Raw genomic sequence first — 21,502 nt, 5'->3', positions numbered from 1 at the left:
ACACGATTTTAATACGAATCGAAATTAAAAACTCTACTAAAATCATAATTCAAGTATACAATAAATTATATATATATATCACTCCGACGCGAAATATTAAAACTAAATATTATTAAATAATTATTATTAAATGTTAAAAGAAATGCAGTTAGTTATCTTCTTTTTTTATTTTTTAAATATATTAAGTAAATATTAAAATATATGTATAAATATATATATATATATACGTAAGTACATAAATTAAAAAAATGTAAAATTAATAAAATTGTCCTCGTATTAATGAGGACGCGATTGCATTCTGACAAGAGACTACTGAACATTGGAGATACTTGCGCGCGCAACTTATTATCAGTTTTACAATGGAACGTTTCTCATATATTTACATACGAGCAAATTTCGTCTCTCGAATTAAAAAACTAAAATATATCGACTGGACGCAATTTCGTATTTTCTGACAAATGCGGGCGCGTCAATCGCGCGGATACACAATGGATACGTTGTCGCTTATTCTGTTTTCTTTATTTCTAATTTAGCGATTAACTTTATACGCGAAGAAAAGTGACGGTATATCGGGAGGATTGTCTGAAGAATGAAGATCAGTCGATTCGTTTACGTTTGTCGCACATCCAATTTGTCATTAAAGATTCGTTAAGGCTGTGCAAAAAAAGTACGTGATTCCGCGAATTAAACATTTCGTAAAATCGTTTAAAATAATCTTTGCATCGAAACAACTGATTCTAACATCAATATCGTTATTCGATTCGTGATTTTTTATTTTATTTTTCTAAAAAATTAATGTCTGAAATCCGCGCGTATCGAGAAAATAAGTATTAATAAAAATAATATTCATGCAGTATTAAGATTCATCGCGTATTAAAGAAATAAGTCTTACTGTTAATCATTGGATTTGCGGCTGTTGTGAATTGTTTAACGATACATAGTACAATTGTTTGGTGTATATAATTTTTAAAAGACATCTCGTTAAATATATTATTACAAATCTTAATAAATCGGTTTAGAAAATGATCTTCTGGCGGTTATACCTTCGCGTTTCAGGAAATACAGTGGTGATCGAAAAGTTTTTGGATGTCATCATTCAATTTTTTAAAATGTAAAATGCAAATGTTTCAACAAAAAACATTTCTCGTATCAGAGTCTTCTTTAAATAATCCTTTTTAGATTCCATTATTGCGAATCTATATTGTCGATAATTATAGTGAAGTGTTGACTACCACTGTATCGTCGTGTTCCAAATCTGACTGTGTTTGTGTACAGGAATATAAATATTAACAGTTAAATGCTCAGTCAAACGTTTACTCACGCTCGGAAGATTGCATTTTTTTTTTTTTTTGGTCGCTTCGTAGATAATCGCGCGGCTTCTTAATCACTCACCTCAGTTGATATTAACTGATATGCCGGAGGGATAAACACTGTCGATTGGAATTAACGATGTATACGGAACAATTGCTTGAACGTTAAATATCGCCGTATATAGCTCTCTTTGTCTCTCTCTCTCTCTCTCTCTCTTGCGTTAATATTTCCGTGCTGCAAAAATCCTTTATCAAAAAACGGTGGCGGCGGTCGCTCGTAAAAAAGGCAACAATGATAACGTTCGCAATAGAAATAGGAAAAGTCCTCGGGCAACTTTCCCTGCGGTCAATAACTCTTCTAATGGCAGTTATTTATCACTCATCTCCCTAAATCGGCTAAAATTCGCGGAGACTAAATCTAGTCTTTGACGTTTTCTTTCTCTCGGAGATCTAAGCTAAGATCCAATAAATAGTGGAAGAAATAAGTATTCCTAAGCTCTAGTGCCATCTTTACACGGCGACTCGCTCGTCGCCCCGAATAGGCCCGCTCGAAAAAAAAGCATAAATCAATTTGAAACTTCGTCCCGTATATTTGTATTCCTATCTAATGTCGCATTTATTGCCGAATGCGGCTTCTCCGAAACGAGACAGAAGTCTGACGTTTAAAGACGATCGGGTTTGCCTTTCCGGATGTCTTTTCGTGACGCCTCCTAGACACTACATTGTTCAGATTTAATCATGCGAGGATCAGACAGCCGCATTTAGCATTAAACGTGTAACGCGTTTATATATAATATAAATTGTCTTATCGCCACAACCTGATACTAAACGTCGTTTCTACGTATTTCAATCTCGGAGCAGATCGCTAAGATAGCTACATAGAGGGAACCGCCTCATCGCGGTGGACATGACGAAGCGCGAAATTTGGAAATTAAAATTCACTGTGTACATGCGTATCTCTTATAAAATAGACACTGGCCGCTACATGGCGTAGTGTGACGTAATCTCGAATTTTATGGCACTTGGTAATGGAACGTGCGGTGGCCGACAACGAAAACTCGATAAGCAGCAGGTCGAAAGGAAACTTCATTTTTAACTCCCCGCGACGGAGGGGGGGGGGGGAAATCACCTAGCCATTCTAACTAGCTTGCGACTGTATTACCGGAGCACCTCTATGTAACATCGAAGCGGGCCGAGATTTTCGTCCGCCGGCCGCAGACGTCTGCAGGCTCGCAGGCGGTTGCTGATGCTGTTGATGCTGGTGCTGCTGCTGCTGGGCGGCCAACTGTTGAGCCATCGTCGAGTCCCGCCTCGGGATTTCCGGCGGTGACTGAAGCACCTCCATGTACTCACGGATCAGATTTGCTATCTGATGAGCCTGAAGAGTAAAACAATCGATTTGAAGTAGACATTGAGATAAAACGTGAGATAAAATCTGGATAGTGTATACAAAAAAAATCTGAAATTCTTAGGGAGTTCTTTTTTGCTTGAAAAAATTTTCAATCTCAATTATATCGGGAAATTTTCATCGAAAATTTTATCTCTTTGAAAACTCTTTGTTTTTTCTTTTATTTTGCGAATATCAAAGTATATTCTTAGTAACTTAAATGCTATTTAATAATTTTTTTTATTTAAATGTTGATAATTTATGGCAATTTTTATTTTATATCATTGTTTTATTTAATTCTTTCATTTGAAGATGTGGACGAAAATACCTGGAAAATTGGGGAATTTTCAATGAATTTTTTTATCAAGATTTAAACAGATATTTTGAATGGCGACATTTGATCGTTTGAATCACATTACCTGCGACGTGGTGAGGATGACCTTGCTCTGCTTCTTATCCGTACCGGTAATGATCATGAAGCAATTAACGGCGGGCGTATAGCTTAGAATACTGTTATATTCGTAAGTACATAGCGCGTTTCTGGAACGGTGCTCTAGGAGATGTAGACCCTGCTGGTCGACGGCCAGCCAGAGGACACGAGGCCAATTCGAAGTGAACGATTGCATCACGTCGAAGATCGTCGCGCGATGCAACGGCCACGACTGGATCAGATTTAGGAAAGCCTTCTTTGCCTCCGGCGGCGTCATTCCGCGCAGGGATTGATGATGCTGGCGCACACCGTCCACGCACAGGCACGGCACCAGTCTCGATGATAGGCAGTGACTCGATATCGTTCGATAATCCGGTTCCGATATAATCTCCTGGCAATCGCCCAATTCCAACTGCGCTTGCAATGCCGACAACATCATCTGAAAATGATATTAATCTCGTGAAATTTTCTCTGAGTAATTGATAATAACGTAGAAAGAAATACAAGCAATACGGAATAGCAGCTCATTAATTTGTGTATACAAAAAATATAAGACTAAATTATATTTGTTGTATAATTATATTCAAATAAAGTAAAATAAAAAAAGATGAAATTAAATATAATACATAAAGAAAGGATACAAGATCACAATCTTGTAAATTGCTGATTTTTTGATAACATTTATATGTTGACATGTTGATACATATTTTCGTATGTAAAATAATTATCAAATTTTGAATTATGTATATAAAAAAATCATAGTTCCATTTAAAAAATTACTTAAAAAAATTTTATTAAAAAAGATGTTTCCAACTGATGTTGATATCTCATGAAAACACATGTTCTAAAAAACTTATGCATTGTTTATTTAATAAGCTTTTCAAAAATGCTTTATTTTTAATACGTTTTTTTTTAAAGATCCTGATTCTTGTTTTTCACTCTAAATGAAAATTGAGCACAGAGAGCGCAATTAATTGATGCAACGGTTACTCACGGCTTCTTTCTCAGTGATAGGGAACCGGTCGGCCCGCAAGTCGTGCAGCACTTGATGATACAATAACTCCTTTTCCACGGGATCGTCTAAGTTCATATATTGATCCAAGAACAAATGTTTCTTGAACAGGAAAAAGTGATGCGCATGCTTGCGTGCCTGACCTTGCTGCGACGCTCTGTACCGTTCCCACTTGGACATAACGTCGGCTATCTTCTCCTCGGGAATCAGCGATCGGTCGGTCGGTCCCAATACCTCATAAATCGCATAGCCTGACAAAGAATAGAAACAATAGCGATATAAATCAATGAAACAAATTTATTTCAAACTAACTGAAATAAATTATACGTATAAGATTTGCAATATTTTAAAATTTCGCAATTGAAGATGTCAGTAATTAGAGCACGTGATATTGTAACTCTGGCGACTAGAAATCGAAGAAAAAAAAGAATTAGGGCAACGATAGGAAGAGATATAAAAAAGATGTAGGAAAGAGTAAAAACACCGAGCATACCCATAGCGGTCTCCTCGAGTCCTATCTTCGCCTTTATGATCTCCATGACGTCTCTGGCGGTCGCGGAGGGATGAAACTCGACGGCGTGGAACTGACCGTCCATGAAGTGGAATCTCGCGTAGATCGGCCGGCGATTGATGGTGCACATGATCTCCTCGCGACTCGGCGGCCACTGCCGCCTGCGTGTGCCCTGAGTCTTGTAAAGGCACTTTTCTGCGAACCTCGCGTACTTGCCCTCCTCGGTGACGTAGTCGGTGGCGCATCGTTTCAGGTGCGCGATCAAGTACTTGCGTATGGTCTTCTGAGGCGGCAGAATCACGGAGCACGCGAGCGAGAGCAGCGCCCAGTGTCGCAGATTGACACGATTGTTGGGATCCGGGTGATCGGTGGTTTGCTTGATCAGCTGGAGATACAACTCGCCCAGCAGGTTTTCCTTTCGTATGCAACGCTCCATCACGGTCTGTATGAGATTCACGTGCTCGTCCTCGACCCTGCGTACCGTGTCTCCGTTCTGTCCGAGTCCCGCGTACGTCAGAATCAGCTGGAAGATATTCAGAGCCGCCTGCTCGTCGGGATCGGGCAGTTTCGACAGGCTCTGCGGTATCTGCTGCCTGCTGAACGCCCAGTAGGCGTACGGGAAACCCTTATAAGTCTCGCCGTGATCGGCGCTTTCCTGCCTGAGCTTCTCGATCCGGTGCTTCGACAATCTTCTCAGCGTGTTCCGGAGGAAACCACCACCGGAATCCTGCGGCTTCCTGAGGATCTCCGTGTCGATCAGGGTTCGCCGGCAGTTGACCAGATTGTGATAGAGCCGGATGCGATCCTCGTTGGTGATGCACTTGAGCTTCGTGGGCACCTCGTTCTCCGTGATCCAACCCGCCAGCGCCGAGCAGTAGCTGACGATCAGACTGCCGATCTCGTTCTTCTGCGGCGTCTCGAAAACGAAACACTTGTGCGAACTGTCGGGATTATGTCGTAGCAGCGAGAGTGTGATGAACGAGTCGCTCGGATCCAGCATGATGCTCTCGACGTCCTGGTAACGATACTCGGACAGCACGAACTTGTCGTCTGGCTTGATTAGCATCAGACCGTCGCAGTTGATGCCGAGAATCAGCTGGTTGCCGTAAGACCAATACCCGCGGTAAGTCACGTTGAACATCGTTGTGCCGTAGAGCGGGTATTGCATCACGCAGGAGAGATACAGAACCTTGGCGGCGAGCTCCTTGCGTCCGGCACCGTATTGCCGGTGCGCCTGCGCTATGATCGGCACCCAAACGTCGTCGCCGCGGGCCCGACTGATTCTGTACGGCAGGAAGCTGTCCACCTCGCTGTAGTAATCCAGCCTGTCATTATCCTTGGGATCGCCGAGGGACACCTGCGCCTGCAATCCTGCCAATTGCAACGCCACTTTCTCCGACACCGGAAAATCATCGCACTGAAAAGAGATAGACAGCCATAAGAATAAAGATAACAATTGTACAATTAATTTGTTAGATAACGAAGCAAATCGAATGTACCTTTACGACGTTGTAGACCGCCTGGGCGTACAACATATTAACTTCCACGGGATCCTGCGAGATCTCTCTTGGATTGCGGAACAGCCTTCGTTTGAAAACGAAACGATTGTCGCCGCTGCCCAGAGTAGGGTTGTTGCCGCGCCGCAGCGTCGAGAATGACGACTGTGCCGTATTCGATTTGCTGTTCCTGCAATTATAGATATGTTATTGTACAACAGTTCGACGTAAATAATTACGTTCACACTTACATTTCCCACGCGGCGATCACGTCGTACAGATAATCGTGAGCCCGCACGTGCTCCTCTCCGTCCGGTCTGCTTTGATAGATGGCCCAACCCTCCAGCGACCGAAGGCCCAGCTTTTCTCCCAGTTTGGCGACGGCATCGGCGGCCGTGTCGGTCGGATGCACGTCGATCGCTTTTGTCCTTCCGTCCAGGAAGAAGAATCTGCATACTATGGTGCCCAGTCGTCTCATGGCAGCTATCTCCACCGTCGACGGTGAATGCTGCCTGCAAGATACCTTGGTGTTCTTGCAGTTGTCCACGCACCATTGCACGTACTGCCTCAGCTTGCCCTCGAGGGCGAGATTCTTTTTCAGGAAGGAGACAAAGTACTTGTAGAGCAGCTTGCTCGGCTGGAAGGCGACGATCGCCAGACACAATAGCAGCCACACGCGCTCCGCCCACTCGGTGTTGGGATTGTTCGTCGCTTGGCGCATACATTGCACGTAGATTTCATCTCTTAACTCCTCCCGCTCGATCCCAAAAGCAATGATAGTCTGAATCGTGCTTATCTCTAGGTCCAGCTTCATCTCACCGCGAATGTACTTACATAAATCCTGCGAAAGGGGATAATATCGTGCGTGATTATATGTAATTGTAATAAGCTTCAAAAACTTTAAATTGACAGAAAAGAATTTTCTATAAGTTTTTCTAACATTATTATGTATAATGTTGAATAATTTCAGAAGAATAATTTCCTGAAATTGAATAATTTCCTCGAAGATGCTCTATCAACTTTAAGATCGTCGCGTAAATCAACGGCTTCAAATTATTGATAAATTATTAATAAATAAATATATTTACTTATTTACTTATAACAAAAAATAATTATTTTTTTCTTTGAGTTTTCTGTAAGTGTATAATTATTGCCGACGTACCCTGAACACGGAACACGCAACGTTCACGTTGTCGGGATCGTACATATGAATATGCGAGTTTGGGATGCTGGATCCTTTGTAGTACGTGACCATCTCGTACTTCGGAATAAACTCGATGCTCTTGCCACGGGACTTCCTCGTCAGCGTGGCCATTATGGTGCCCTCCGGCGAACGTTCGTGGCTGTTGAAGTAATTCTGCGCGAACTCCACGATGTCGTGATAGGTCGCCTCGATCTCCTGCTCCTTCTTGTCCTCGAGCTCCTGCAGTTTTCGCTCCACGCGGCACTTGCGCCGCTGCTCGCGCTCCACCGGCAGCTGCTGCTGCGCCTGCGATTGCGGCTGATCGTGGCCGTTCTGCTGCGCCTGGGGTATCGTCTGATGATGATGATGATGATGATGGTGAGCGTGATGGTGACCGGAACTCCTGGACTCCGGCCTGGATGGCGGACTGCCGGCGATTTCCTTGGTCATCTTGCCACCGGGCGGAGGCGGCGGCGGCGATCCGCAAGTCTCGCCGTTCACCATCTGGCCCGGACTGCCGCCGTTGTGGATCGGACTGCCGGAATCGTTCGCCTCGCGCGGCAACACGGACTCGTAGATCGGCTCGCCGTTGTCGCTCGACGAATCGCCGTTCACAGCTACAGGCGGCGCCGGGGGTGGCGGCGGCGGTGGCGGTTCCGTGGGTTCCGGAAGACTCGGTTGGCCGAGCTTGCTGCTAGTCATGCTGCTATTCGCGCACGGCGCCCGCTGTTGCTGCTGCGGAGACTGCACTTCCTGCCCGTTCATGGGAGAAGCGACCTTCGACTCGGCCTTGGCATTCAATTCCAACTCTTGTTGAATAACATTCTCCAATTCTACGTCAAGGTCCTCCACCAACTCGTCCATCTGTTCCCCGATTTCGTCGATAATTTGATTGCTCTTAGTTGATTGTACGTCGGATAGGAAGGAAAATAGATTGTCAAGGTCCACCGATTGCAAATCCGTGGCAGCCATCTTCGAGTTCATCTGCTCGGCCATCTGCGACAGCGCGTCGATCTCTTCTTGTACTTTCCTGTAAAATTGAAAAGAAAATTGAAATGTATTATCATTGATGTTTTTTTTTTCCGACAGTATAGATGCTGGTGTTACGAGCAAAATTAATTTCGTGTAACGTTGTTGTGTAACGATGTCACGAACGAAACATTCGATGCAGTGAATCGAAAATTAATGATTTGGAAAAATCAACAGAGAGGTACAAGTTAGGAATACATAAATTTTAGCTATACTTATACATTAACTAATCTAGAATAGTTTAGTATTTATAATATGCTAACTACAGTAATTTTACGTTTCTCTTGGAATATAGAAAAAAATATTTTATATCGTTTATTGTATTCATATCGTAAAGTTTCGTGCTTTACGCCGTTCTTCTATCCAACTCCCCAATTAAGTGAACGTGTGATTTTCTATGATGTAACGTTTAATATCACAATCAGTGTTTAGTATAAAACCATGCTTGCGCGTATCAAACGGGGAAGCGATAACGCTCGCACACGTTTGAGGCACACGCGATGATATACTTAGCATGCAACGAGTGTGCATGCCGTCATATACACGTCACACGATCTTTTCCATCGTTGCGACTTACCCGGATTCCATCTCGGCAATACCATCGTACTGCGCGCTACAAAAGGAACACAAACGGAAACGATTAACGCATACAATCGGCACGGATTAATTAATCGGTTCCATCGCGGTTATCTTACGCGGAGGACTACCACTATCGTCGCAAGCGAGGCTCATGGAATTTAGGAAATTCGAATCGGCACTGATCTCCCATACCTCTGGCTCTCCTCCAGCGCCTTCTTGTCCTCCATCATCCTTCGTTCCTCCTCCAGCCGTTCCCTCTTTCTCATCTCCTCGTCGACTCGTCGCATCTCTCGCAGAGCCGCGGCCACTTCCCTCGCGAAGACACCTCGCAGATGACTCTGGATCACTATGGCCGCCCTGCGTTTCCTGATAAACATTATCCGCAGCTTCCAACCGCGGTAAGCATGCTGCATCTTCAACGTCGCCTCCCTTACACGTTTATATTCTGTCGGAATAGAGAATAACAATTTCTAATTACAATACAATTCCCAAACAAAATTTATTAATTATTTCAAGTAAATTAAAGAAGTGTGTATAACGCAGTTTAATTTTAATTTCTAAATTTAGAAAAAAATATATATATATATACATTTTCTAAATTTGCTGTAGAAGAAAACGCAGACCGTACCTTGCCGTTTGGTGTATCCCCGCCAAATCTTCTGTATCACAATCGCGTTCCTCGTTATTACTTGATTCCTGGAATCCTCCAGAGGCTCGTGCACGCGGCTCCGCAGGAACACCTTCGTCCGGCCGATCTGCCATTCAGTCTGCGGTATATTTTGTCTACTAATTAGGCATCTGACCGCCTCCTTCTCGTTGTAGGAGAGCGAGGATCGGCGCTTGTCCAGGCAGCGATATCTCGTGACGAAGTCTTGGAACGACATGTGTATCGGGAAGCCCTCCTTGCGTATGCGTATGATATCGAGCATACCGAGATACTTGAGCTGATCCATAACGAGCTTCTCGTCGTAGTTGTTCGCCATCTTCTCCATGTTCGGTTTGATGCAGCGCACGTACCACGGCGTCGTTCCCTGCAGGACGTCTACCAGGGCCTGCAACTGGTGCCGGAACGAGTCGCAGAGGGTCGGCTTGCCCTTGGACGTTCCTCGCGACATCGTGGTGGTTGTGCCGCCGGTCGCACGCCCGACAGTACATCCCAATAGATCCTGATAGACGCTGATCTCCTGCACGAACTCATTCGTGCTTCTGGACATGAAGTCGAAGAACACGTCCTGCTGCACGTCCCGATTCTTGTCGACGAAACCCTCGACGGTGTACGTCACGCAGCCGGCGTAGTGCTTGACCCCGAATTCCTTCTCCCATTTCCGCCGATCGTCTCCCTTCACGTAGCACGGGTGGCTCTCAAACTCAGCGTGCAGGTTCGTCAGATAAGCCAGATCCGAGCCCTTGGGCATATGGCACTGCTCGGTGAGTAACTTAAGAACACATCGCGGGGGTTTCTCGATCAACTCCAGGCACATGGTGTTGTCCGTGAACGTGATATGGGAGTACTGGATCTCTTCTTGGTGATACTGAAAACACATTCATCCGATATTCATTTATTCGTTTACAAATAATAACAAATAAATTGACACATAACACAAAACGGAGACGAGGGATAAAATAAAGTTCTAAGGCTCTTAATTTTCGTTTGCTGGGCGTAGCGTTCAAATTGTTTTTTGATTATATAATTATATATAAAATTAGAAAATATTATATTATTTTGATTATATAAAAACTCTAAGTATTGAAATAAGCATACCAGTTCCTGCTCCAGCGCGAAGACGTAGTGATTGAAGAACTTGTGCAGCTTCTCGTTTGTATAGTTGATGCAAAGTTGCTCGAAGCTGTTCAGCGTAAAGTTCTCGAAGCCGAAGATGTCGAGTACCCCGAGGAACCGCGAGATATCCTGGCCCGGGTTCGTGCAGTTGTTGATGTGGTTGATGAGCCAGACGAAGGTGCGGGAGTAGAGCGCCTTCGCCATCGCGTGCCTGTTCTCCCGAGCCTCCTGCACCTTCAGCGGAATCTCCGTGATGTTACCGCGGACGTTTATCTGTCGTATCAGCACCACCTTGGTGAGATCCTCCACCTGGAGGCCCAACAGCGGCGCAACCGTGTCGACTATGTTCCCGTCCTCCTTCGACAACTCGCACTTCTCGCCGTCGACGTCCTCGAAGCTCAAATTGCCGAGCCACAGGATCGCCGACAGAACCCGGAAGATGCCTTCGCACATTTCCGCCGGGATCTGCACGTAGATGGACGAATTATTTGACAATAATAGGAGATAATATACCGTGGGAAAATTCTCTTTCGCGGGCAGGGGAAAATACCTGAAGCACATTGAAGGCGAGCCTGAGGGAGTCGAGCGAGAACCTTTTCGAGTCGGAAATTCCATCGAGCTTCACGCAGCCGGACTGATTGAGATATTTGTAGTGGCTGGCCGGCCTCAGCTTATATTGCTCCGCGAATTCCTTGTCCTTCGTGCCGGCCTCGACTAGCTGGTAGAACACGTGATAATTGCGCTCCCCGGGGCTCTGAAAGGTGATGCGACTCTGCTCCAGCAGGTAGTCCTGGATGATGCATCCCTTGATCATCCACTTGTTGTCGAAGCACACCTGCATGAACTTGCCGAAGCGCGAGCTGTTGTCGTTCCGCACGGTTTTCGCGTTACCTGTTTTCCACATGAATAAAATTTTCCTTGTTAATTACTCCTCCATCGCGCTTTATTTGAACACAGTGAGAGAAATTTAAAAATATCACAAATCAAAAATTTTTTAAGAATTAATGTTTAAAAGTCTCACGGTAATATTGCGTCAAAGGCAGTTTAATTCTGTTTGGTTTACATTGTACTTTTAGAAGAAAATATTAAAAATATTTTTATTAAAAATATCTCAATTTAGATATGGAGGACAGGAAAAAGGGGAATGTATTTCCAAATTTATTTAGGTGCGAAAACTACGTGACGGAAATAAATGAGAATAAGCTGGATTTAAAGAAGAGGTCATTATTTCACGCAGGTGAATAAACGACGCCTGCAGTCTGATGCGTTATATTCATAAAACTCTCTTTTGCCTCGTGACCCATTTCGTTTTACCCTCGTCGCCGCATTTAACACCTGAACTGCCGTCGCAGCACGTACCTAGACTTCGTTTAATAAATCGCGGCTGTTTACTTCTGAACGCATGATTAGGATCTACTCTATCGTCTCCGTTTATCTTCGCTTCAGTCGGAACGCCGATTCTTGTTTAACCGTCTATTACCGTGACGCGATGTAATTCAATCCTGGACGAAGTTGTTCTCGGAGATATATTTATTTTTAGCCCCCGTCGTTCCTTTTCTGACCTTTTAACAGTTCTATATATCGAATCTTAAGTAAGTTTACGTATTTTCGCGAGTTCCCGATTTATACTCCTTTTTAGACCCCTCGAGACCTTGAGATCAATTTTTATCAGTGGAAATATCAAATGGTCACAATTGTACATCCAATTTTATAATATAATATAACGTATTTTCAGCATCAAATATCTCCAAGTTTAAGATTATAAATAATGTCTGCTAAGTTTAGTATATTAAAAATGTTAATTTAGTAATAAAAAATATTTTGTATTTATTACAAAGATCAACAACGTTATTGTTCTTTATAACTGTTGATTAAGCTCGTTACACTAATCACGTCATGTTCCGTCGTATCGATTCAGAAATTATTTCATCATAGTAATTAAGGAATTGATTGGATCAAATTAATAAGATTAAAAGATAAAATCCGTGTTCCAACGGTGGGTCGAGGCGGAGGACTTCAAATAGATATTTCCCGATAAAGCTGCGTAGAGGATGAGATACTTCGGGAGTACGTGACCGCGAAATTGCGAGCGCGATTACATGATGCTAATTTCTGGAGGGGCTGGATGTTATTAACGGATAATTACCAAACGCCTCGAGGATGGTGTTGGCCTCCAGGATCTGCTGTTCCACCCACGTGTCGACGTTGCTGGTAACCGAGCACAGGTACTGCAGGATGAACTTGGTGGTCTCGGTCTTGCCGGCGCCGCTCTCGCCCGATATAACGCAGGACTGGTTGCTCACCGTGTCCTGCAGGGACTTGTACGCCGCTTCCGCCAGGGCGAACACGTGCGGCTCCAAGGCGCCCATCTTCTGGCCGTGGTATCGATTCACGTACTCCTGCGAAAAGACGTAGAAGACGCCCTTTTCGGGTGAAACGGGTTCCGGCCGTTAACGAGGTGCCGCGCCTCTTTGCCGCATGACCTCGACTGAGAATGGACGGTTTTAAAAGCCTCGCCCGATTCCGCGAATCGGGCATTCTTGGCCGCACGAAAAACGAAAGGCGAACACCTGGTCTATTCTGCTAAAGTGGAGAGAGAGCTTCACGGACGTTCGCGGACGCCGATAAAAGACTGGCGGAACCTCCAAAGGGGGTCAGCAAATCGTTAACTCTCACGTTTGAGAGGTCTTACATTTTTTATGAAGTTCAAGATAATTTCATAAAGATAAAAAATTTAACGTTTCATAAAACGAACATTCACCCCTTTCAAAAATATGAGATACGGTCTTCCGTAAAATGTTAACATTTAAATATTCTCTACTCGAAAAATGTATTAGAAATTGTTTTATATTTATTTCGAAAGAGATATTTTTCTTTAAAACAAAACAGAGAATTTTTCTAAAATAGCATTTTGATAGTTATAAAATAAAAATTAAATCTTTGAAAAGATCATTTCGATATTTTTCAATTCCAGCCAAATTTCCTGATTCTCCGAGAGTTTTAGAATTTCCAAATATTTTTGATATTATTAAAATAACATTGCATGTACATCTTTCGTAAAGCTGAATAATATTATATGTATACATAGAACGAACTGCTTATACAGTGATTACATTTGACGTAAAATGAAATGTACGTAATGGGCGTGCCATGAATTTTTTTCATATCTTGACTTGAAACGCGAGCAAGAAGGGTAGGTATATATACGTCGAAACTTTCGTGCGTGATAATGTCGCGATAATCCGACCGAAGGGGGGGAGGGGGTCTGAAAATGTAAACGCGCGGGTGTATCGCATCAACCCTCCCGGTAACCCGATTAATCGGCGACGACACCCGATAGGCGCGTGCACGACGATGACCGAGTTCCACCGTGGCCCTTTTCGTCCTTCTCCCCCGGGAGATGCGCGCGTACGCGCGGGGTTATATGTACACACATGCACAAGCTCTGCAAAACGCCGCTCCGTTCTCTCTCTCTCTCTCTCTCTCTCTCTCTCTCTCTCTCCGCCTTGCCTGGGCTGTTGCTCTCCGCGCGGCGCGGCCGTTAGTCTCGCAGCCGAAGTAGTGCAACCCAGTTTCACGTCGGGCCGCAGCCGTCGCCGAGCGTCAAGCCAGCGGGAATGCGCCCCGATGCCGGTTACAAACGGATGAAATGCACCCGCCTGGAATTGCACTCGCCGTGTGATAACAGAAAGATACATAGCGCCGCGACAAACCGAATCGCTCGACGACAGAAAGGCTATTTTCAGTAGTGCCGCGGAAAAATCGAGATATGCCTTAATAAATTCTTTCCAGTCTCGTAGAAATAATATTGCAAATTTTTTTTACATCCCAATTCAATTTATAACTTGATAAATGCACGCTAAACAAATATCTAAATCCAATTCAAATATATTTTTTATTGAGGTACTAATTAGAATTTTTTCTTGCTTAATGCTTTGTGAAAAAAATTAATTGAATCAATATGATTATATGTTAAAATTAAAAGCCAAATTTAATTTGTGCTGTTTCTATTTATTTATGATAGATCAATAAATTTTATTTAACAAATTCGCTTTCTGAAAGTTAATATTGCTGCAGAGCAATTTGAGACACCCCAAAAGCAGCCTGAGCAAGTTATTTTGAAAGGAAATTATCTCAATGTACCTAATATACGTTTGTAGAGAATGAGTTGCTCGCGATAAGCCACGGCGCGGTCAAAAACCTTAAGAAAACAAGCTGGGATATAAAAATAAGTGTGAAAGGACGCGTTCCAGGCAGCGGAAGTTTCGACACTTCTCGTTGCTTCTTTTTCAAAGAAGTCGGCTGCATCCATATATATATAAATACATGCAGCATTGTGTAATACTGCGCTGTTCAACATCGTATCTTCACAGTCCTCTAAATAGCTTGAAAGAGTTTTAAACTTTAAAATTTGCTTCTATAGTTCCAAAATATTTAAATATGAAAATGTGAATAATTTTAGTATCACGTAAATGTTACATACCATTTTTATATTTAATATTTATCTAGAACGTCTGTCATTTTGTAGACAAACATTTTCTATTTTTATGTCAAAATGTTTGTTTCTATTCTTGCTTTATTTCGTGTTCATCAGCTGTGCTAATTGTCATTATTTATTAATAAACAATTTGGATGAACTAAAATAACGCCGAATACCTAATATGCTTCTGTAATTAAATCTTGCAATTGGATATAAACTGCTAATTATAATTCTATCACTTATACTAATTTTGCTATTTCAGTGGCAATATCAATTAATAACCATTAACAAATGTAAGTAATTTTTTAGGATTAATATCTAAAAATAATACCTAAAACTAAGTCTGTAAGTAACACTCTACATCTAGATTTTTACATCTCTTTAAGAGATTTTTTTTTTAAGAGAAGTTAAGAATTATTTGCATTATTTCATTTAAATTAAAAGGCGTAAAGCGATCAAATCAAATAAAGCCTGCATCTTATTCACAATTGATCCGTTAAATATCCCATCGCACTCTCGACATTCTCTTGGACAAAAATACGAAGAATTTTTATTCCCGATAGTCCAGAGCTAATTCCCACTGCTATAATCAGCGGTCGCTTCTTTTTAAATTAATCTAAGCCTCTCACTGCTACGCGACGTCGTCGACATTATACTCCGTTGGTGCAAAGGGATGTCGATTCCTCGTTCCATTTCGTTAGTGGGTCACGTCCATCGATCAGTATCGTCTACGAGGGAATTGAACGCGCGTCATCGTGCTCCGATAGAAAACTTGCGCGATGATTTTTCGTCCCGCTCTCGTTACGTAAACGTATGTCTCGTCGTACGACACGACGAGCGTTAAACCCGAGGCGAAACACTATCGCCCTCCGTGTGGGCGAATGATTACCCTCGATTTCCGTTTACCCCGGTAGGGTCGGAGGGACTGTTTGCGATCTCCCTTTGCGAAGAAATGTTTGCGATAGATCTGCGATAGGTACTTCGAGACCTGCGTCTGCGGATCGGAAACGCGGGATCGACCTGTTTTTGATATGTCAGCCACCTCGTTTACCGCAAGTGCTGATTGCTCATTAATGATATCTAAACCAATCACCGTAAGGTTTCGGAACGGTTTGATTGGTCCGATCGATTGGTCCAAATCGAATTACACGGTTAGCCGATAATTAAGTATAAATATAAAAAATCGTCGACCTCTCCCTCGCGTTTATTTATATTCTACGTTGCAAAGATTAATAAAATTAACGCGGATAATTTCATTTTCGATAAAAAAATAAAAGAAAGGCTAGATACATTTTTATGAAATTTTGTAAAACGGTTACCTATAGGGAGTGAATAATAATTCGCGTAATCATATTCCAATAGTGAAATAATTGATTCGATAGCCGATAAAAGCTTCATATACAGGTCTTATATGTACTTCCCAGCCATTAATATCGGTAAATATTTGAACGACTTGATTGTGGATTTACTGTGGAAGTAGCAATCATTTACCTCGACAACGATACCGAGTGTATCTGCTTACTTATCGATCACAAAAGCGATATTATACTTTTCACATCTTAACGTATTTGAGACAAACATAAGGGCGCGAGGTCAAAATCGAATTATGTTCTTGTTAGTTTGCAGAAAAATTGAGCGCAGCAAGTTAATTAACAAGTAAAAAAATAATTGGATTAGTCGATTAAGGATGCTACTTTTTCGATACTCTTTAATAAAAAGAATGGCTCTTTTTTCTCTCTGTATTTTTTTAAATATATTGTAAGAGATAAAAACGAAGTTAATCAAAATATTCTAATTTATATACTCAACATTTTATAAACCACTATATATACGAATTTATAACACCGTTATTTCATAATGATTAATTTACGGTAATTAATAATCGCAACACATTTCTCTGCATCAATTTTCTTCGTCCATCGATATTGAAAAAGGCTCTTTTATATGGCTATAGTTTTAAAAATTTCGAAATGGGGGGACCAGTTTCTTCTTTCGAAGAATTTATCACACACGAATTTTGTTAACGCGAATGCATCCGCAGTTTTTTCGTGCTCGTTTTGTCGTACTTGGCAATTCGATCGCAATCTACGCGTAGATCATCGTGATCGCTTCTGGCGAGGATCCAGCGAGAGTATCACCGGCAGAAATGTGCGGAATTGGCGGCTCCCGAGGCGACCACGCCGAGTCCCGAATCCGATCCGCATGCTTCGGCGCGATCAATAACGCGGGGCGTGCACCACCACGGCGTGCCACCCTCTTCCTTCTAGTCCCGGCAGGAGTCCTCGGCCGGCGGTACCCCAGCTGACCTTCGCAAGTCACGCATGATACCGTATAGCACGCAAATTTCCACGAGTGCACGCGGGGATAACGCACCGCGGTCACGTGTGACTGCCTCAACAATCAGTATTTTTTTTTCACACACATACACACAAATCTGTTCACGCACGGATCTATCACGCGCGCTACCAATCGTCGCCAATTGTCCTGCCGTTTTGAAAAACAATTTTGAGCATCAAAATAAATTACTAAAGATGTGGCAATGAAAACACCATCGACTTCTCTCTATCGGAATTTTATTGCAACTCGAGGGTACTCGAGAACGTTTCTGAATATCGAGAGTGCTGGGTGCCCCCCTAAAAAAATCCTCCTGCTCGAAGGTTACACACGGTTGTAGAGGGGGGAAAATGCAATAGAATGTATAAAGCCTTTGGAGAGCCAGCTCGTTCCCAAACACGAGACAAAGTAAATTTTATCGCCGCACTCTAACTCCGGCGGACCGTTCTCACCGTTCAATTCAATTTACGATCGCATGCACCGCCGCTCGACGCTTTCCGCGTCATATATAAACGCGCGGCTGCACAGAATAATATTTGTAAAATTCTTTCAAAAATTTAAAGAGTTCTGCCATTTGTTAGCTTAATACAAAACCTTACACGCGGCGAAATCCTCCGCGGACTGTCCCTTTCCCTATTTCGCCGAAAAAAAGCATCAAAATAAGAAGCACCATTATTCGCAAAAAAATAAGCTCTTTGACCATGTACGTTGTGTACAGGAATAATAATAAATACTAATATAATACTAATACAATAATATGGAATAATAATAACAAACATTTTATTCAGATTTGTAGCAGTTTTGGTTTTTCCTTATTCAGAATAGTTGTCGAGCGATTTAAATCATTAACTATTTATTTAAATCAGAAACATATTAAGTTATGAGTTTTATGTTTACATAACAAAAGAAAGAATCCATAAGTATAAAAAAAGAATTGATACTTTTAAATATTAAAGCAAAACTCTTCAAAACTCATCTAAAAGTCAAATGAAATTTATACATTATTTATACATCAAGTAAAAACAAAGTCTCCGACGGGATATTTTTGATAAAAATGAACTAAAAATCCGATAACGTTTCCCGATAGAATTTTAAATTTAACAGATTTTTTTCAAATAGTAGAATTTTGATTTTTCAACTGCATGTTGAATTTTTGAGAAACTTATCTCTTACAACAAGATTCCTTTCCTTTCTCAGTTTCCGGATCTACTCGGACGCCTGCTGCTACTCGGTGCCCAGAAATAATTCGTCCCTGATTCGAGACATAACTATTGACGATGAGTCTGCGACATGCGACGGAGCGAAGCCGCCGCCGCGCACCACGTGCGCCCGAAAATAGCTGCACCGGCGCGGCGCGGCGCGGCGCGGCAGCGGGAAAAGGAAACTGCACTGCTCGATTATCGGGAGTGTGTACACTTAGCGTTTCGCCAGACAAACGATAAGTGAGAAGAAATTTATCTGGTTTCACCCTCGATCGGAAATGTTAACAAGCTCGCGCAACAGCTCGTCGCGATACAGGTCTCACGACACATTTCCGCGCGAATGAATCAATTCCGTATTCTACGAGTGTTCCAATTAAATTAATCGTTAACATTATCACCCTGTCAAGAAACGAGTCGAGCGTATTATCGCGCGGGGTTTCGCTCCATCCAGCGTGACCCAGAAAAACCACCGTCGAAGAAGAATAGTCGCGCTCGCCGTTTCGCGAGTTATCTCGTGTGCATGAACACGTTGCGGCTTCCGTTTCCTGTTTTCAGACCAAGGGCCAATACGATAAAGGCGTCCTGCCGCGACGTTTTGTGGATTTGTGAAGCCATTCACGGAAAAACTCGTTCGCCACAGGCACGATAATTTTGCACGAGTAATAAGCGTATATGCAAATTGCACCGCCCGGTAGAGCCTGAGAAAGAAACTCAGCCAATATTATAATCTAAATATTCAATACTACGCGTATTCTTACTTCTCATTTATTATTTTATTTCGACAACAGACTATAAAATTTTTCAATTTTTCCACGATAAAAATATCGAAGTTGTAATTTTCGAGCTATAAATAATTGAAAAAAGAGTCTGCCTACAACAATTGGCTTTCAGATTATTATGTTCTATGTTGATATTTGCTAATATTTGCTAATAGTTGAATGACCACGTCTTATAAATTAGAGGAACAAAATGAGTAGAAATTCTAAATATATTTATTTGTTGCTAAAAAGTTATCAAAGAAAAAATGTGTTGCTCTGTTAGTTTAAAAAAAAATAATGTTCCGCTAAAGGAAGATTAAAGTTAAAGGGACAATATCTAAAAATCTCTAAAAATTGTAAGAAGTATCCCGCGCATGTCACATCGTCACATATTTAACTTCCATTTAGTAATTCAAACTAATTCATTTTGTTCTGTCTAATTTATAAGACGTTGAATAACCTAAACGTAATTAAATTAGTATCTTTATCGCAAAGTAACGAAGTGAAAATTTCACTGCGAAATTTCGTTCGCGGCACTAACGTCGCATTATCATGCATTTGAGACTGCTAAACAGACTACCTACTTCTCGTTTTCGCAACACACGTTGCGGCAAGAGCAGCCGCGCGTAAGAAGTGCGTTCAACGAGATGTCGAAAGATCCGCGACAGCAATTTTAATCTTTCACAGCGTGGCGGTGGAGGGACGACGGCGGTTTATCTCCGCCCTGCAGAAGATCGACGCGTGTAGCGTTTCCCGGCTCTTTTTTCACCTTGCACCACCGAGCGGCGGCGGCATCAGACGCATTGTGCTTGATATTTATTATTCCTCGCTGGTGTTTCCGGTTTTTGTCAGCGGCAGGAAGCGCGCACGTATCCCGTACGCACGAGCGATCTATCGAGCCCACCCTATCGATCACGTCGTGTGCCGATAATGCTCATTGTATCGGCCGATCTGTACATACCTTACTTGAATGGAAAACATTCTTTTCTCCGTTCGTTCTCTCGTGTTCCGAACCAGCGAGCGATATATCTTAGGTGAAGAATTTCTAAATATCGTAAGAAGTATCGCACGCGTGTCACATCATCGCATATTTAGTAACTTCTATTTAATTTCCCAGAGCTTTGCATAATAATATTCTATCTATATTATAATTTTTGTATATAACATTTAATATTTAACTAATTCAATTTTAATAATATCTTAATAGATATTTATAATAATAAAAATTATTTATAATTATAATTAATAAATATTATAATTATAAATACATTTTGATCTAATTAAAGTTTATTTATTTTATATTGCTTTCAACAGGCAATGATATGACATGATGTTAAAAATAATGTACGCAAACATAATATAATTGAAACGCTGATATAAGATAAGAGCATCTAACAAATGCAATGTGTGAAATTTCCCTTCTCACGCTTTAACTTACAATTAGTGATTTCGCTAAAATTAATTAATTAATTACTTACATTCGTGTAAAAGTCCACCTCCTTGTAAGGATTCACAGCCACCAGTATGGATCCCGTGTATGTCTGTAGTAATATCTGTGTTAAGGAATATAACAGCTCGAATAGCACTTAATAAATATAATCGTATTATATAATAATCCAGTCTGTATTAAATATTCAGTGACATTATGTCACTGTTAACACAGAGAAAGTACTGACATTCCATGCCGCTGACATTTTTCCGCGTTCACAGCCGCGATATGCGCCCTTTGTACCACAACGCGATACAAGTGCGCATAAGTGGGCGATAAATGAAGAGGCGCGAATTGCGAGCTAAAAAACATATGACCTTTTTAACGTTCCCTCGAGTCGCGATCGCGCTCGCATTCCGAGCAAACTCTATTTTATGGAGCGCGAACGGGAAGTTGCGCCAATCCGTTTTTATTGCAACGCCCTATAAAAGAGAAAACTCTCGAAGGCGAACGAAGCGTATAACGTGTCTGGTACAGAAATATCCAGACGTACACTCTCTCTCTCTCTCTCTCTCTCTCTCT

At 42.1% G+C, this 21,502-nt stretch overlaps 1 protein-coding gene across 2 annotated transcripts in view; it reads right to left on the bottom strand.

The window, feature by feature from the left end:
- Positions 1-225: 225 nt before the first annotated feature.
- Positions 226-21,502, bottom strand: part of LOC105453795 (myosin-I heavy chain-like) — a 34,004-nt gene continuing 12,727 nt past the window's right edge. Inside the window, exons 3-16 of one of the 2 annotated variants that reach the window (XM_011695998.1) lie at positions 20,970-21,032; positions 12,864-13,116; positions 11,268-11,608; positions 10,700-11,182; positions 9,566-10,469; positions 9,130-9,382; positions 8,936-8,971; positions 7,309-8,359; positions 6,398-6,987; positions 6,150-6,336; positions 4,633-6,067; positions 4,122-4,390; positions 3,117-3,566; positions 226-2,688 (exon numbers count right to left, since the gene is read on the bottom strand). In XM_011695998.1, the coding sequence (XP_011694300.1) occupies positions 2,449-2,688; positions 3,117-3,566; positions 4,122-4,390; positions 4,633-6,067; positions 6,150-6,336; positions 6,398-6,987; positions 7,309-8,359; positions 8,936-8,971; positions 9,130-9,382; positions 9,566-10,469; positions 10,700-11,182; positions 11,268-11,608; positions 12,864-13,116; positions 20,970-21,032 (6,555 nt within the window). In that variant the 3' untranslated portion in view covers positions 226-2,448. The remainder of the gene's footprint in view (positions 2,689-3,116; positions 3,567-4,121; positions 4,391-4,632; positions 6,068-6,149; positions 6,337-6,397; positions 6,988-7,308; positions 8,360-8,935; positions 8,972-9,129; positions 9,383-9,565; positions 10,470-10,699; positions 11,183-11,267; positions 11,609-12,863; positions 13,117-20,969; positions 21,033-21,502) is intronic. The other variant, XM_011695999.1, reaches the window with a different exon arrangement.

The sequence above is a fragment of the Wasmannia auropunctata genome, unplaced genomic scaffold (assembly GCF_000956235.1).
Source record: "Wasmannia auropunctata unplaced genomic scaffold, wasmannia.A_1.0 LD335994.1, whole genome shotgun sequence".
NCBI classification, from domain to species: domain Eukaryota; kingdom Metazoa; phylum Arthropoda; class Insecta; order Hymenoptera; family Formicidae; genus Wasmannia; species Wasmannia auropunctata.
The sequence above is the reverse complement of the archived record's forward strand: the minus strand, read 5'-3'. Positions and strand labels throughout refer to the sequence as shown.